General features: G+C 41.3%; 1 protein-coding gene and 1 pseudogene across 1 annotated transcript in view; both read left to right on the top strand.

Annotated features, from left to right (window-relative positions):
- LOC105046510 (insulin-degrading enzyme-like 1, peroxisomal) overlaps window positions 1–15321 on the top strand; it is a 50024-nt gene extending 34703 nt beyond the window's left edge. The window contains exons 8-16 of the mRNA XM_073259880.1: window positions 6235–6296; window positions 7060–7164; window positions 11390–11591; window positions 11678–11886; window positions 13089–13213; window positions 13297–13348; window positions 13425–13511; window positions 14768–14890; window positions 14981–15321. Coding sequence (XP_073115981.1) covers window positions 6235–6296; window positions 7060–7164; window positions 11390–11591; window positions 11678–11886; window positions 13089–13213; window positions 13297–13348; window positions 13425–13511; window positions 14768–14890; window positions 14981–15232 — 1217 coding nt within the window. The 3' untranslated portion in view covers window positions 15233–15321. The remainder of the gene's footprint in view (window positions 1–6234; window positions 6297–7059; window positions 7165–11389; window positions 11592–11677; window positions 11887–13088; window positions 13214–13296; window positions 13349–13424; window positions 13512–14767; window positions 14891–14980) is intronic.
- A 653-nt stretch (window positions 15322–15974) lies between these two features.
- The window catches only part of LOC140858849 (uncharacterized), a 2130-nt pseudogene continuing 1156 nt past the window's right edge, over window positions 15975–16948 (top strand).

Genomic DNA, 16948 nt, shown 5'->3' with positions numbered 1-16948 from the left:
CCTCCTGTTCCTCACAAGGCTGTGGGGGCACATCAGGGCCGTTGTGAGGACCTCTCCCCCCATCCGATCTTTTAGAAATCGGGCTTTCGACTTTGCTCATGTTAGGACGAGGTTCTCCTCCTGTTCCTAACATGCTTAATTTCAATTCCATGAGAGAGTTATTTCCTGTCGTTATAAACTCATGCTAAAAGAAAAATATGCAAATATGAAAAGGCGAAGCTATTGGTAATACATTCGTAGATTTTTCGAGTTTCATGGTCGCGGAAGCTCTGCTCCTCCGAGCTCTTTTAAATAGTATGTTCCGGGCCGGACTACTTCCTTGACTTCATATGGGCCTTCCCAGTTTGGGGCAAGTTTCTCTTAATTCTGAGGTTGTGAGGCAGTGGCTCGCCGTAACACCAGGTCCCCCGCTCTGAAGACTTTGCTTTTGACCCAGGAGTTGTAGTAGCGAGCTACTTTCTGTTTGTAGGTCGCCATCCGAACTCGAGCCGTCTCCCGCTTTTCTTCTAACAAGTCGAGGTTGGCCTTGAAATCCTGTGGGTTGCGCTGTTCGTCAAACGCCACGACTCGTGCTGACGGAAGCTTGAGTTTTATTGGGATCACGGTCTCTGTCCCGAAAGCTAAGGCAAAGGGGGTCTCTCCCGTGGGCAATCTCTGAGTAGTCCGATATGCCCACAACACATGATAGAGCTCGTCAGCCCAAGTTTCCTTTGCCTTTTCAAGTCTCGCTTTGATGCCCTACAACAGAGTCCTGTTGGTCACCTCGGCCTCGCCATTTGCTTGAGGATGGGCCATTGAAGTGAAGTTGTGGGAGATGTTTAGGTCCTCACAAAATTCAGCAAATTTTGCTCCAGCAAATTGTCGCCCATTATCAGTGATGAGGGTTCTGGGTAAGCCGAACCTGCAGACAATCGACTTCCAGACGAAGTCCTGCACTTTGGCTTCCGTGATTTTTGCCAAAGGTTCAGCTTCGACCCACTTGGTGAAATAGTCTATTGCCACCAGGAGGAACTTTCGCTGCCCTGATGCCATGGGAAAAGGTCCGAAGATATCCATCTCCCATTGCGCGAACGGCCATGGGGCACTCAATGGTGTCAGTTCGGAGGCAGGTTGCCTTTGTATATTGGCATATCTCTGACACCGGTCACATCTTCGGACATATTCGACGGAGTCATGGTACATGGTAGGCCAGTAATAACATTGTCGGAGCAGCTTATGGGATAAAGACCTGGCCCCCATGTGATTTCCACAGACTCCCTCATGTACCTCCCTCAAGGCGAAGTCGGCTTCGAAAGGTCGGAGACATTTCAAGAGGGGCAAGGAGTACGACCTCTTGTATAGCTTGCCTTCGTAGAGGATATATCGGGAGGCCTGGTTCTTAAGCTTCCGAGCCTCTTTTGCATCAGGAGGAAGAACCCCGTCCTTAAGGTATGTAACTAGTGGGTCGATCCAACTGGGTTCATAGCTGATCTCCATCACAGACTGTGATTCTTCCATGCTTGGGCGCTTCAGAACCTCGAAGAAGACTTCCTTAGGCAGTTCGGCCGGAGCCAGTGTAGCCAACTTGGAGAGAAGGTCGGCCCTAGCATTTTCCGATCTCGGGATCTGCCTGATGTCGAAGCTGTCGAAGGTAGGGATGATCTTCCTTACCCTTTCGAGATATTTAGCCATACTGTCCTCCCGAGCTTCATAATTTTCACTGACCTGTCCCACTACTAATTGAGAATCACTGTAGGCTTGAAGCCGATCTACTTCTAATTCTTTGGCGACCTTCAGTCCCGCAATCAGAGCTTCATATTCTGCTCCGTTATTTGTTGCGGGGAAGTCGAAGCGCAGTGCATACTCCGCGACAATTTCATCTGGATTGACCAAGATCAGGCCCGCGCCTGCGCCTGACATGTTGGAGGAACCATCCACGTAGAGGGCCCAAGAACCATCAGGGAGATCGGCTCTTTCTTCGGGGGAGTTCGGCCGGAGCCTGGGATTATCGGCTTCATCTTGTCCAAGTTCGGCCTCTTCTGGGATAGTGCATTCCACCACGAAGTCCGCTAATATCTAGGCTTTGATCGCTGGCCGAGGTCGATAGTTGATGTCGAACTCCGTGAGCTTGACTGCTCATTTCGCGATTCTCCCAGAGGCATCCACTCGATGCAGAACCGCCTTGATCGGCTGGTCGGTGAGCAGCGTTATGGTGTGTCCTTGAAAGTAAGGTCGGAGCCTTCGAGCTGCAATCAACAAGGCGTAAGTTAGTTTCTCTAACTTAGTATACATGGTTTCGGCATCTCTCAATACTCGGCTTATGTAGTAGATCGGCCGTTGGATTTTCGCTTCTTCCTTGATCAGAACTGCAGCGAGGGCCACAGGGAAAACCGCCAGGTATAGGAACAATTCCTCTCCAGGCTCGGGCTTTGCCAATAATGGTGATGAGCCGAGGTAGTTCTTCAGCTCTTCGAACACCTGCTGACATCCAACGGTCCAACAGAAGTTCTTGGGCTGCTTGAGGGTCCGAAAGAAAGGTAGGCATCGCTCGGTCGATCTTGAGATGAAGCGATTTAGAGCCGCTATTTTTCCGGTGAGGCGCTGAACCTCCTTTATTGACCTCGGGGCGGTCATCTCCTGGATGGCGCGAATCTTTTCCGAATTTGCCTCGATCCCGCGCCCCGATACCATGAAGTCCAGGAATTTTCCTGAGGTTACTCCAAAAGCGCATTTGGCTGGGTTCAGCTTCATCTTGTATTTTCGAAGGGCGCTGAAGGTCTCCTCAAGGTCGGCGACGTGGTTCACCGAGGATCTGCTCTTTACGAGCATGTCGTCCACGTAGACCTCCATGTTGCGGCCGATCTGCTCTTTGAAAATCTTATTCACTAGCCGCTGATATGTTACCCCTACATTTTTTAGGCCAAAAGGCATGACCCTGTAAAAATAAAGGCCACGGTTAGTTATAAAAGTAATTTTTTCTTCATCCTCAGGCGCCATCCTGATCTGATTGTAGCCAGAGAACGCATCCATGAAGGTAAGAAGCTCGTGGCCCGAGGTTGCATCTACTAGTTGGTCGATTCTGGACAGAGGGTAACTGTTCTTCGGGCAGACTTTATTTAGTTTTTTGAAGTCTATACACATCTTCCATTTGCCGTTCGCCTTCTTAACCAAGACCACATTGGAAACCCAGCTCGGATAGTTGACCTCTCTGATGAACTCGGCTTTTAGGAGTTTATCAACCTCCTCGGCTATTGCCACCTGTCTCTCCGGCGCATGACTTCGAACTTTTTCCTTCGTCGGTCGGTGTTTGGGATCGGCGGCCAGGCGGTTTTGCATGACTTTAGCATCGATCCCTGGCATGTCCGTCGGAGTCCAAGCAAAAACGTCCGCATTCTTTTGCAGAAAATTGATAAGCTGCGTCCGCACCTCTTTCCCCAAGTTGGAGCCGATCTTCACCATGTGTTCCTCATTCCCATCATTCAAAGGAATTGAGACAAGATCTTCCATTGGCCCGCCCCGTTCTTCTGTCAGGTCGTCGCGAGTGTCCAATCCATCAATCGGACAGGGGTCAGGCTGACCACTTCTCTGCGGGGCTACATTATAGCAATGCCTTGCCAGGGCTTGATCTCCCTTAACTTCTCCGACCCCCTGGTTAGTATGAAATTTCAATTTCAGATGGTAGGTTGATACTACAGCCCGGAGAGCGTTGAGGCCAGGTCGGCCGAGAATTGCGTTGTAGGCTGACGGTGCCTTCACCACTAGGAAATCCACCAGAGTCCTGGACTGTTTTGGATATCGACTTGCAACTACAGTCAAGGTTATTACTCCCTCCATCAGGATAGCATCACCGGTAAACCCTACTAAAGGAGAGCTAATCGGCCCCAAACGACCGTCAGGGATGGACATTTTTGAGAAGGCGTCGTAAAATAAAATATCAGCCAAGCTTCCACTATCAACAAGAATGCGGCGTACATCATAATCAGCAATATTTAAAGAAACTACAACCGCATCATTATGGGAAAATCGGATCTCTCGGGCGTCTTCTTCAGTAAAGGTTATGGGTCCTTCGGTTCTTTGCCGCTTGGGCGGTCCGGTCGATCCGCTGGCCGCTCCCTTCCGGGGCTCTCCAGAGATGGTGCAGACGATCTCGATTGGAGGCCGATTTCCAGGTTGTTCTTCCCTCGGCGGCTTCGGTCGTGGCAGGGCCCTCGGCCGATTCTTCCTACTTTCAGGCCGACGTCGGATGAATTTGTCGACCACTATTGCCGGAGGAGGAGTCTGGAAAACTGGAGGTGAGGTCGGAGCCTGAGATCTGGCCGCGGAGGCCATGGATCGCCTGGTGGATGCTCTGCGGGGAGGCATCAGGTGAAGATCTAGTAGAAGAAGAAGAAGAGGATGTCGGAGAAGATGATCGAAATCAGTCCCGTTGAGCACTCCTTTAAGAACAAGGGTACTGCAAAGACACGGGCCCCTTCCTCTAGCGCCAATTCTGTTGGTGCAGAATTCCGTCGAAGTTGGAGAAGCTGGAGCTGGGATGACCGCGGCCGCCGCCAGGACCTGCAAAGAAAGTCTAAACCGGAGTTGGGGGTGCTCCGGCAAGACCCTCCGACGCTCAAGTCAGTACTATGCTTCAACAGAAATGGAGTGCTCGAGCGAAAATTTTGGCAGAGTTTTGAGATAGAGTTACCAGCTTAGAGAAGAACGTATCTGGGGAGTCCTTATTTATAGACGGAGGGTGTAACTGACCGACAGCGACGTCTGTAACCGTCTGGTAGTGGACCACTCAGAGCCGCGTGGAGTTTGTTACGGAGAGTAGTAGCGTCAGGGGTTGTTCAGGGCCACGTGGAGTGGTGTGGTGTCCGTTGTCGGGACTTGCCAGAGAGAGGTGGGGCTGCATGGAATCCATTGCAGCGAGTGGAGCGGGATGGCGGCTTTTGTCGTGGCTTGTCAGAGAGTGGTGGAACCGCGTGGAATCCGTTGCAGCGAGTGGAGTAAGGTAGTGGCCCTTGTTGTGGCTTGCCAGAGAGTTTGGATCCGTCGGCTGAAGCTCGGCTGGGATGCCTGATGGAGCAGAATGGCTTTTTACATCGTCGTTCTAGGAGAGGTTCGGATGTTCCGAGGTCGTTGACGAATCTACTGTTGTCGGACGCTTCGGGTGCTGACGTTTCAGGCGGGAGTCACCTGCTGTAGGAGCTCGGACAGAGATTTTTGTTGACGAAGTCCGGAGAAGTCCGTTTGAGATTTATCTGATGCGGAAGCTCATCTGAAAATCGTCCGCTGGGGAAGTCCGGTTTTATGGGGAGCCTGGTAGGAGGTCGGCCGGCGATGGACTTCGGATAGCGCTGGGGAGGCTCGGCAGACATCGGAGACGATCGGCTATCGCAGGGACCCGGTTGCTGGAGCTCGTCCGTCATAGAAGCTCGTCCGGAATCCATCCGCTGGAGAAGTTCGGATGGACTTCGATTCTCGCGAGAGGTCGAAAAGGGGCCGCTTATTGTAGGAGCTCGGGCGAGGATCAGTTGTCGTGGAAGCTCGGAGTAGTGTCCCGCTGTAGAAGCTCGTCCAGGGCCCACTCGCTACGGGGTAGCTCGGTTGAAGTCTACCTGTAGTAGAAATTCGGAAGAAATTTGTTTATAGTAGAGGCTTGAGTCGGAATTTGCTTACAGTCGATGTCTGGGATAGACAGCCCGCTGTAGGAGTTCGGAGTAGACCGTTCGTAGTAGAAGTTCGACTCTCGCAAGAGCTCGATCGGGATCCGGAAGGCGGTCGACCGCCGTAGAAACTTGGAAGGAGTTTGGTTACTGTAGAAATCTCGTTGTCGGGGAAGCTCGGATGCTGACGAAACCCGGAAGAAGTTCGGAATAGGGTCGTCCGTGGCCGGAAGAAGTCCAGGAGAGACTCGGGGAATGGTTGGCTGCTGTAGGAGGTCGACTGTCAGTGAGGCCCAGAGGGCCTTTGGGGCAGCCCGATGGGTGAACGCAGAAGTCCATTGTCGGAGAAGTCCGGACGGCCGAGGGAGTTCGGAGAGGCGCCACATACAAGGTCGGGAGCCGGAAGAGCCCTGAAGGATCGGTCTTTTACAAACTTCGGCCGGAGGGGGGGGGGTATTTTATACCCAACAGGTTGGCTGTTATATCATCTTTTCTCAGTTTGTTCTTTGCACAGGACTTGCATGATTCACAGCCTCTCTCAACAATGTGACACTCCTTGAAAGAATGAGCTGACTCTCTTTTTCTTACTTTTCTCCTATTTCAGCTTATGATGCTCAAGTGGCCGGCCTTTATTATGCAATACGCCACACTGACACTGGATTTCAGGTAAACCTTTTCTTCTTCACTCAACTGGCTGAGATGTACTTTTTAACAAACTTCTATTTCAGTATATTTGTGTAGAGAATTGGATTTCTTGTTATTATTGTCATTCTTTTACGGAAACCCATGTGCTTTTGAACTTTTGTAATGAGGTATCTCTTTAACTTTTAAAAATCTATTTAGTATTTGCTTTCCCTCTTCTTTGTTCCTCTTTCTCTTTTTTAGTGAAACTGTTTTTTAGTTCAAAACAAAATTTCTTTCTCATTTTTTAATGGAATATTAGATAGAAAAGGTGTCATTTTGTTGAAGGGCTGTGATAATTGTTAGTCAATTTAGTCTGCCAATATTCAAAAGTGCTACAACCTTTACAGAATGTAGTTAGAATCATTGCTGGAGTACATCTTTTTTGGAGGCTGCACAAATATTAAGTGGTGCAGTGCTGTCAATTGAATTTCCAAATCTTCCTAAGTTCACTAATGGCAAATATTAAGGTTAATAAATTATAACCTAATCACCATTCTGTGTTTATGGTCAAGTGTTGAAAAAATTACTTGTCAGTATTCCATTTGCATTGTGCAAATCATATTTTCTTGATTCTTTATCAGCAAACATGGCTTGAATGAAAACTGTGGGCTGGAAGGGTAGATGGTTCCGAGATATTCTTGCCTTGATAGTATATCGTCAACCTTCCAGAATTATATGCAATTTTTTAAACTTTCTGTTGGCATCACTATGCTTCATGCACTAACTTGTTGCCATGTATCTGCAGGTGATTGTGGTTGGTTATAATCACAAAATGAGTATTCTATTAGAAACTATAATTGGGAAAATCAAGCAGTTTGAAGTTAAACCAGACCGATTTGCTGTGATTAAGGTAAGTAATTAGCTTTATACACTTGTAAAATGTCTGAGTGATCTATGATCTTGGTTCTGTTATTCTTTGAAATATCATGAAATTTGTTGGATCATGTTCAAGCAATCTCTTGCAATATTTTCCCTGTTAATCAATTTTTCTTCTTGTATAACAACTTCTTTAATTGCACAAGAGTTTGTGATAGATGATGCAACATTATCTGCAATTCTGCATGCTAGTTTTAACTGTGATGCATGGAGGTTTCAAAGGATTGAAACACTTCACAATTTGCTAGATGACCACTAAGTTAAAAAACATTTACCAAAACATTCATTTTTAACCTTATAGGTTTTTCCTTTCCCTTCAAATTATCCTGAACGACTTCAGTGTTTTAGGACTGCATGTTAGTGAATTCCATTACTCAGTCTATATATATATATATATATATATATATATATATATATATATCGCCGATTTCTTGCTATCTTGTCGGCAAATTTTCATTGCAAAAGAATTTTTGCAGATTGGCAGATTTCTGTCAAAGCTTAGTTTATCTACCTGCAAGCCTCATCTTGAATTGCTTCTTTCAGTATGTATTAGTTTACGTCATGGCATGAATTTCTATTGCAGGCAATCCTTAGATGTAACTTCATGACGCTCATATGGATTCTTTTTTTTTTCTTTTTTTTTTTTTTGCGCATTTGATTTGTCACTTCTCCAGCATTTGCCCTAGGCGGCCTATTGGAGTTATGTTATACAAGAAATTGGAATGGAGTCTTGAAGGATAAAGAGTGAAGATGGTTGTTATTTAGTAAAGTTATATGAAATCAATTTGGATCGAAATGCTACTGTACCAGAAGTTTTGCATCTGTATTGCCATGAATAATGTCGTGTAGCAACTTTTTACATAACGTTGATAAGAAGACAGTGCAAATGGCACTAACAGAATGTCAAGAACCTTAATCTTCTACAAAATAATGTCTATGAAGTTTGTTGTCAAAGAGTCTTTGATGGTAACAGTTACTGTAGCCAAGGGGCATTGTCTCATCAACCAAGGAAACCTCTTTGCCATTTGTTGCATTTGAAAAAACATCATGATCACTGAAGACCGATGTTTTAAGCATTATTGCATTACCATGCCAATGCCAACCAATGTTGGTGTGACACATTTGCCTTGAAGTTCATAAACTCAGTCTTGGTTCTCAAATTTATGGAGTTTTGGTGGTCTTGGAAGTTCTGCTCTGAGCTCCAGAGTTTTGGCCAAAAAAAAAAAAAAAGAGAAAAAATGAAAAAAAAAAAAAAGATGATGAATGAAGCTGGACAATTATCGGATAACGTGTAAGAATATTTCATGTTATTATAGATTCTTCATTTTCAACAATGGTTGGTAGAAATTAGTATTGCATATGAATGAAAATATGCTTTTATTTGTTGCTCTAAACATATTGGATATACATACATGCATACATACATACACACATTCATGCATGCATTCTTGCATGCATACATACATGCATGCGTGCATACATCCATCCATCCATACATACATACATACATGCATACATATGACCATACATGCATACATCCATACATTCATCCATCCTTCCATACATGCATGCATACATCCACACATGCATACATCCATTCATCCATACATCCATCCATGCATGCATACATGCATACTTTTAGTGCCAAGTGCTGGTGTGCATTCAAATCTTCTCTTCATTTTCTGCTAGAACCCAAATACGTTGAATTTGTATATTTCTGAATTGGCTATTTTATCATCTGCGTGTAGTTAAAGAATGTTACTTCATATGAAAAAAATATTTATTTGAAATGTCTTGTATTCACAATATGCTGTCATAGTCTTTTTTGGTGGCATCAACTAATCAAGGTTATATTCATTATCTATCTCTTTTAACTTATGAAAAAGAAAATATTGAAAACCATTATTATATAGCATGGAGTTCTGAACCACCCGGTTCTGCATGTACCAGGGCAGAACCTAGATGGTTCGCCCCTTTGGTTCAGGATAATAGCAAAAACACTCCGAATCAGGCGATTCGGAGCAGTACCAGTGCGAACTACCCGATTTGCACCAGTACAAGGCGCTTCACCCCATCCTATGTATAATAAAAGGAGAGGCTTGAGAAGGCCTCCTAAGCCTTCTTAGTGCATGTTCTCCTTTTTTTTTTAAAATGCCCAATAATCACCAAAAATCAACGGATTTCAATGTGACTAGATCCAACTCAAAAACAAGGTAATGTGACTTTCCCTCTCCTCATTTCTTCATTTTTTTTTTCTTTTTGAGGCTGAAAAATGACAAAAAATGGGAAAAATAAGGGGAGGTTGTATGTTGGTGTATATTAATTGTATTTTACTAATTTTCTTTTTACATAAACGATCCTGATATCTACAAGAGACATTAACACTCCACCAGATTTTAGATGTCAGCATGTATATTGTACTTAAAATGCATTAAATTGATTTTATGTTTTGTATCCTACTAATTTTCTTTTCAAATATACTGATTGATCTACTTTAATTGCATTTGATTATACAATTATGGCCAATTTAAAGTCATGAAGCATCAGAACAACAAATTACATATCAAAAAACATCAAAGACATCAAAAAACATCAAATTAGGGTTAAATTCACTCAAAAAAACCAAAAATTTGAAAAAGACAAAAAATTGAAAAAAGAAAGAGGTGACTGGCATGCTCTGGCATACTGTGTTTGTACGGTGCTGAAGAGGTAGTTGACCAATGTAGGTCCCAATACCATTTCAGCTTCCTTGTTTATATAGTCTATGTATTTGAAATTTAAATAAATAAAAAATGACCTCAATATAATTCTAAACATCATAAGATCTTTTAAAAAAAGTATCCATATCTAGCCTGAGTCATTCTTGGTCACAATTGTTGAAATCAACTGAAACCCGAAACGTGGTGTTTATTCCTGTTTAGTCTTGGTATGGATCGATTTTGTCCAAAGCCTTAAAGTTAATGTTACTCTCTTGATTGCGTACTAACATTTTTCAAAAATTAGCATGACAAATGTGGCTGCATGCCCCATGCTATGGAACATGAATCCTTGCTTTGAAGCAAGGTTCACTGAACCATCCTGAACTAGGTGCTTTGGGCCGCACCGGACCAAATCAGCCAAGAACTGAGATGGACAGTTCGGCCTTCAAACCTCCCCTAAGGGGACCCTCGATCCATTCATGGCCTCTCTCTCTCTCGTTTCTCCCTGAACTGGAGCTTTGACAACTTGTACTCCTCTCTCTCTCTCTCTCTCCCCCCCCCCCCCACACCCAAACCTCCCTCTCTCCCCACCCCCAGTTCTACTCCTAGCGTTAGAGTTAAGGGTTTTCTCTTCCCTCCCCTTCTCTTCTCCCAATTCTTCATCTTCGGTACACTTCAGCACACTACAGTATGTACCCATACTGTACTGGTAGATGGGCGGTACAACCCTCGGTACTGTTCTGGGAAATCTTGGCCGGAAGAAAAGTTTGTAGTTCATAACTGCTCCATAGGACTCTATCATCATTAGTTTCATCTGTGAATGCAGGTGCATGTGCATTTAACTGTGTATTGCGTAGTTTCAAATGGGCAACAACTTTGTCCACGCATTGGCGTGACCTCATTTACAATTTTGCTTCATAGACAATCTTAAGAACCCATGATAAGTGAACAAGTGAACAGTATAGATGATAGTCACAATCAGTGCATTTGTATTAATACTTTATAAAATGAACAAGTAAAGGTTCCTGAGAAAATATATTTAAAATTTAATGAAAGGATCTAAGTAAACCCATTTTAATTGTTTAGATTACTGGTCTGTACAGAAGAATTTATGGGAATGAATTTACCCTTCTATGCATGTGTAGTTTTACCATGAGCATTGATGTAACAGTTGATTTAAAGGATAGATTACATTTTTGGTAAATTAGATTTGTGGAGAACATGCAAGAGGTTCTTATCATTTCTTAATTTACACAATTGAGTGGAAGGAACCATATGTTTGCTGCACCTTTATTTTTGGCTGATGAAACAAAATGAAACATGTTATTTTGTTTAATTTTCCTACATTTTTTTTGAAAATTATATCATAGAATTTGCTATCTCTGATTCTCTTTTATCATATTACCGTGCACCATAACAATCAGAATGCTCCTATATCTTACCTTCTTATCGTTCTTCAACATGAGTAATATTCTGAGTTTCAATTTCAATACTTGTTAGGAAACTGTAACAAAGGATTATGAGAATTTTAAATTCCAACAACCATATAAGCAAGCTTTGTACTACTGCTCATTACTACTTGAGGATCATACATGGCCTTGGAGTGATGAACTTGAAGTCCTTCCTCATCTTGAAGCGGATGACCTTGTAGAGTTCTTGCCACGCTTGCTCTCAAGGACCTTTGTAGAGTGTTACATTGCAGGTTAGTATGTTACTTGGCAAGTTTTTTAAGCTGTCTCATATGGTCAAATGTTGCTTTCATCTTATCTATTTGAAACTGCCTTACAGGAAATGTTGAACCACATGAAGCAGAATCAATGGTCCAGCATATTGAAGATTTATTATTTAAGGCTCCACATCCCATATCAAAACCTCTATTCCCTTCTCAGCATTTGACAAATAGAATTGTGAAACTTGAAAAAGGTCTAAAGTATTATTACCCAGTTGAGGGCCTAAATCAAAAGAATGAGAATTCTGCACTCGTCCACTATATTCAGGTGCACGTTTCATGCAATCTTTTTGTTATTTTACCGATATTTCTATTTTATGTGCATGCAAGCATTTTAGTAGTACCAGAGAAGAAACACGCCCCCCCACCCCCCTCAAAAACAAAAAAAAAAAAAAAAAAAAAAAAAAAACTACCCTGAGGCTTATGCATTGCATGTAGAAATCAAAATAATTTTATGGTTATTATTTGATTAAAGCCATTTTGTATATGTGGTTGGAAGGCACTATGAACTCATTTGATTCGTGGGAAGAACTTTTCTTCTCAGAAAATAACTTTCTGGGAAGTTATTTATGAGAATAGGATTTTGGTATGTTTAGTTGACTATGAGAAAGTAATTTATTGCAAAGTGGCTTATATTTGGTTGAACATCCATTTTTCTGAAAAAATTGTGTAGAATACCTATTATACCTTTAATAGATATAGGATCATACCTTTTTGCTTCTAAACTTTATATAAATAATAATATTATATTTATATTAATATAAATATAATATTACTATATTATAATATAACATTAGATCATAATAAATTATTGTATTAATATAATACTAATGCATTTTAATATTATATTAATATTTTAATATAATAAATTAATTAATATAGATATAAATATAATATTATGTTAATATAAATATTAATATATTCATATAAATACTATGTTAATATTAGTATAAATATTAAAATAATATTAAAATATAATAAATATTATAATATTAATATTAATATAAATATTATATTATATTTATATAAATATTAGGATAATATTAATATTATATTCAGTATTTTATCCTTACCATTCATTGATATTTTGCAAAATCTTAGTCGTGGGTCTTAAAAGGGTATTTTTGGAAAGAAAAAAGCATCATCAATTTTCATTCCGTGGGGAGTTCCAAAATCCACCTCTCCTATGGATTTTTACCTTCCATGAAATGTAGAAAGTGTCTTTCTATGGGAAGAGATTTTTTCATTCTCTCTTAAAACTCTAACCAAACAAGAGGCTCACTCTCCATTTCTCAGGAATTACCTCTTCCCCCCTCCACTTCCCATGAACGAAACAAGTAATATATATTTTGGTTGGAATAGCAAGGAGTGTTGAAAGTGAAATTTTTTATTGTCAATTGCACAATTTTACTTCTCTATAACTTTTATATCAACAACATAATGGTCTTTGAGGCTGTATTGTTTGTGTAGGTTCATCAAGATGATATTAAGTTAAATGTTAAACTTCAGCTATTTGCTCTGATTGCGAAGCAACCAGCTTTCCATCAGCTTCGGTCTGTTGAGCAACTTGGTTACATAACTGCGCTTTTGCGAAGGTATGAGGAGGTTCATTTTTCCAGTCCTACCTTATACAATTCAAAGTTGATACATGGTTAAAATTATGACATTGCATACCCAGGAATGATTCTGGAGTGTGGGGTTTGCAGTTCATCATCCAATCCACAGCACAGGTACCTGATATCAAGTACTTTTCTGTTGGCATAACAACCTATTTCTTCAAAACCTATAATTATTCTAAATTTACAGGATCCAGCAAAGCTTGATACAAGAGTAGATGCTTTTCTTCAGATGTTTGAAAGTAAACTTCATGAAATGACAGATGAAGAATATAAGGTAAGTAACTCCTATTCCCGAAGGAAAGAGGGTTTCAGCCTTGGTGCAATGGTAAGGTTGCTCCATTATGAACTAGATATCATGGGCTCGAAACACAAAAGAAGTCTCTCCGCACATTGGGATAAAGCTGTGTATTTCTGACCTTCCCCAGACCCTACAATGGCAACAGCCTTGTGTATTGGACCTCACTTTTCCAACTCTTGTTTCCCAAGGAGGCCAGTCTCACTGTAGCTAAAATGCAGAATGGGCAATGTGTTGGTTTCACATAGTACGCAAGTACAATTGACCACTCAGTTCTTCCCAGCTGTACTACTAGCTAAGTGAATCTATAAGTTTAAAATTCAATTAGATTTTTAGATCAGATAGGTCAAACTTGTAATCTTGCACATAGGTGAACTCACAAACTTATCTAACCTAACATGATTTGTGGGATCTATGAATTTAAAATTCATTTAGAATCTTATATTAGAGTGTCAAACTTGTAATCTTGCACATTGTGGAGACCACAAACTAATCTCATCTAACATTATTTGCGGACAGAAAATTTTATAGGAGCAAACAGAAATACTGAAGTCTGGGAATTTTTTTGATGCTTCGGCTGTCTGATGTGGAAGACTTCCCGTATCTTCTTTCATCTTTTACTCCTTTATTACTAGGCAGAGCACATGATGACATATCCATCTTTCAAGCAATATCTTGGTAGCCACATATGCTTCATACATGCTCATATGTCCAAGTTAGTCAGCTATCAGATGACCACCACACATGATTGGTCAATCATAGTAGATTGGCCTCAACAGAGTACTTCAGAAAAACTTAGTAATATGGTACATTATAGTTTTATCATTTTAGTGCAGTCTAATGAGACTAGTAAGAATAGCATGTTATCAATCCAGAGAAATAAGTTAATCTAGTTGTAACTGATTTGTTCTGTATGATAAAGCCAGGTGCATCCCCCTATCTTTAAAGTTGAGATCATTTACAAGTTGGTAAATGAGGATATACTTCTTCCAAATTCTAGAAAGGTTTTGTTGTACTGGGCGAATTTTCCACCATAATATAGGTGTGTAGGTATAGAAGGTTTTTGCGTACATTCTTGAATGTCTATTTAGCATGCCACTTAAAAGTTGCCTAATGATGCTGTGGTGAAGAAATCAAAAGCTTTCACTTGCTTTTGTTCTTTTTGGTTGTTGCCGTATCCATGCTTTAGACGTAGTCTTAAGATTATTTATTATTTAAATGGCCATTATATACAGGGCAATGTGAATGCACTAATTGGTGTGAAACTAGAGAAACACAAAAACCTCAGGGAGGAATCTGCATTCTATTTGAGAGAAATTTCTGATGGAACTCTGACGTTTGACAGGAGAGAATTGGAGGTAATTTCTCTGGCTAAATGTATTGATATATCCTCGAGTCCTGCTATGCGAGTCTGGAACTTGATGCATCTGTTTTGTGAAAAATTGCAGGTTGCAGCACTGAGAGATCTCAAGAAAGAGGAACTGGTGGATTTCTTCAATAACTATGTCAAAGTTGATGTACCACATAAAAAGACTCTCAGCGTGCATGTCTATGGCTGCCTTCATTCTGCCGAGTACAAACAAGCGATCCAAGAAGCAGATCCACCCAAAGTATGTCAAATTAATAATATCTTCAGCTTCAGAAGGTCAAGGCCTCTATATGGTTCTTTCAAAGGGGGCCTTGGCCAGATGAAGCTATGAACTCCTCGACGTACAGCATTTCTTCATTTCTTTTCACTCTGTGATTGTCTTACATTGCTTTAAATCGTTATAAAATGAATATTATGACATTTGAGCTGTTCTTTGAATTCCTTTGAAGGAACCTGAGCATAGCATTTGAACTTGTCGACTATTATCTAATATAATTATCTGGAAATTGTTGCAATCCCGTTATGATAAGTTTTGTTTTATGGAGTCTGAAGCCAATCGCTTGTTAGAGCTTATTTGACTATATATGGCATGAACTCACATCCAGTTTTGTGTCACAAAAGTCTTGTTACAAACCTCTTATCAATCATTTCATAAACTTGTATTATTTCAAGAGTCATACAATTTATTCTTGGATAGCGAAAATGAGATGTCTGTAATTTCTTGCTCATTTTGTTTTTTTTTATATATTTTTTTAAAATCCGTAGTGCATAGAAAAAGTTATCTCGCAGGCACCCACGGCCCACCATTTTTTTTAGGAGCAGCGGTACAACATCAACCGTCTCCTTATCAAAGAGCTGATCTTGCAATCGTGCAACTGGAAGTTTGAGTTTGCGACCATCATTATGGGTGGTTTTTTCTCTGATTTTTAGACAAACATGAAAAGGGCTGCCCATGTATCATCCGAGCGAATATTGTTTCACGGTGGAAATTTGGTGAATTTCCGTAGGTTCATCGTTCACCATCTCAAAATGGCTGATTACCATTAAACAAACTTTTCCCACGTCAGAACGTTATGGTGAGACTTGTAACATCACCTACTCATAAATTGAGTAATGGTACTCTCTCTCTCTCTCTCTCTCTCAACCACTAAAAGATGATGAGATGAGTTTTTTTTTTTTTCTCCCTTCATAGTGTCTCCAATTAGGTCATCATTAGGGGGTGTCAATCGGTCAGCATGGATTATCCAAATCCAAACCCCAAGCACAATTAAAAGGCTATGCAGGTACCCACTATTAGATCCAAAAGAATTCAGATACCGGCTTTGTTTAGGGCATCAATAGGATGTTTTGATTAATTATTTTATCATAATTTTAAATGTTTTTTAATTTATTTGATGTACAACAAATGTGATCTCATGACCCTTAGGTCATTAAAAATAAGGATAAATTACAGAAGCCCTCGTAAGGCTTGCATTTATTACACTTAGATTTAGTAGTTTCTGATACGTACATTTACACCCACCCTTGAGATGTAACGGCATTGGTTAAACCATTTTAAAAATATCAAATGATCAAATTACCCTCCATTATAAATAAGTAAACAAAGCCATCTCAAACCTTTTCCATCAAATGGCAAGCAAATAACTACCTCATTATAATGAGAAGCCATCCCAGCACCTTTCCTATCCCAAACCTCGAGCTGCGGTGCTGCCGTCGCTCTCTTCTACTTCGCCTTATACTCCTCCCTCATTCTCATCCCCTTCCCCGACTCCAACACTTCCCCTCCTCTCATCTCCCACTTCACCCAACCCCAACCACCCCTCCACAACCACCCCTCCACCATCTCCCATCGTCCTGTCCAACAAAACCAACACCCCTCCATCCCCACCAACGTCTCCACCACCCAAAACCAAACCTCCTCCTCCTACCACAACGACCACCCATCCATTATCTCCTCCAAACCTGAAACCACTCCTCTCGCCAAGTCCTCCTCCCGTTCTTCCTCCAGACACCGGACTTCCTCCTCGAAACGTTGCCCCTAGGATCC

This window comes from Elaeis guineensis, chromosome 6 (assembly GCF_000442705.2).
Source record: "Elaeis guineensis isolate ETL-2024a chromosome 6, EG11, whole genome shotgun sequence".
NCBI lineage: Eukaryota > Viridiplantae > Streptophyta > Magnoliopsida > Arecales > Arecaceae > Elaeis > Elaeis guineensis.
The sequence above is the reverse complement of the archived record's forward strand: the minus strand, read 5'-3'. Positions and strand labels throughout refer to the sequence as shown.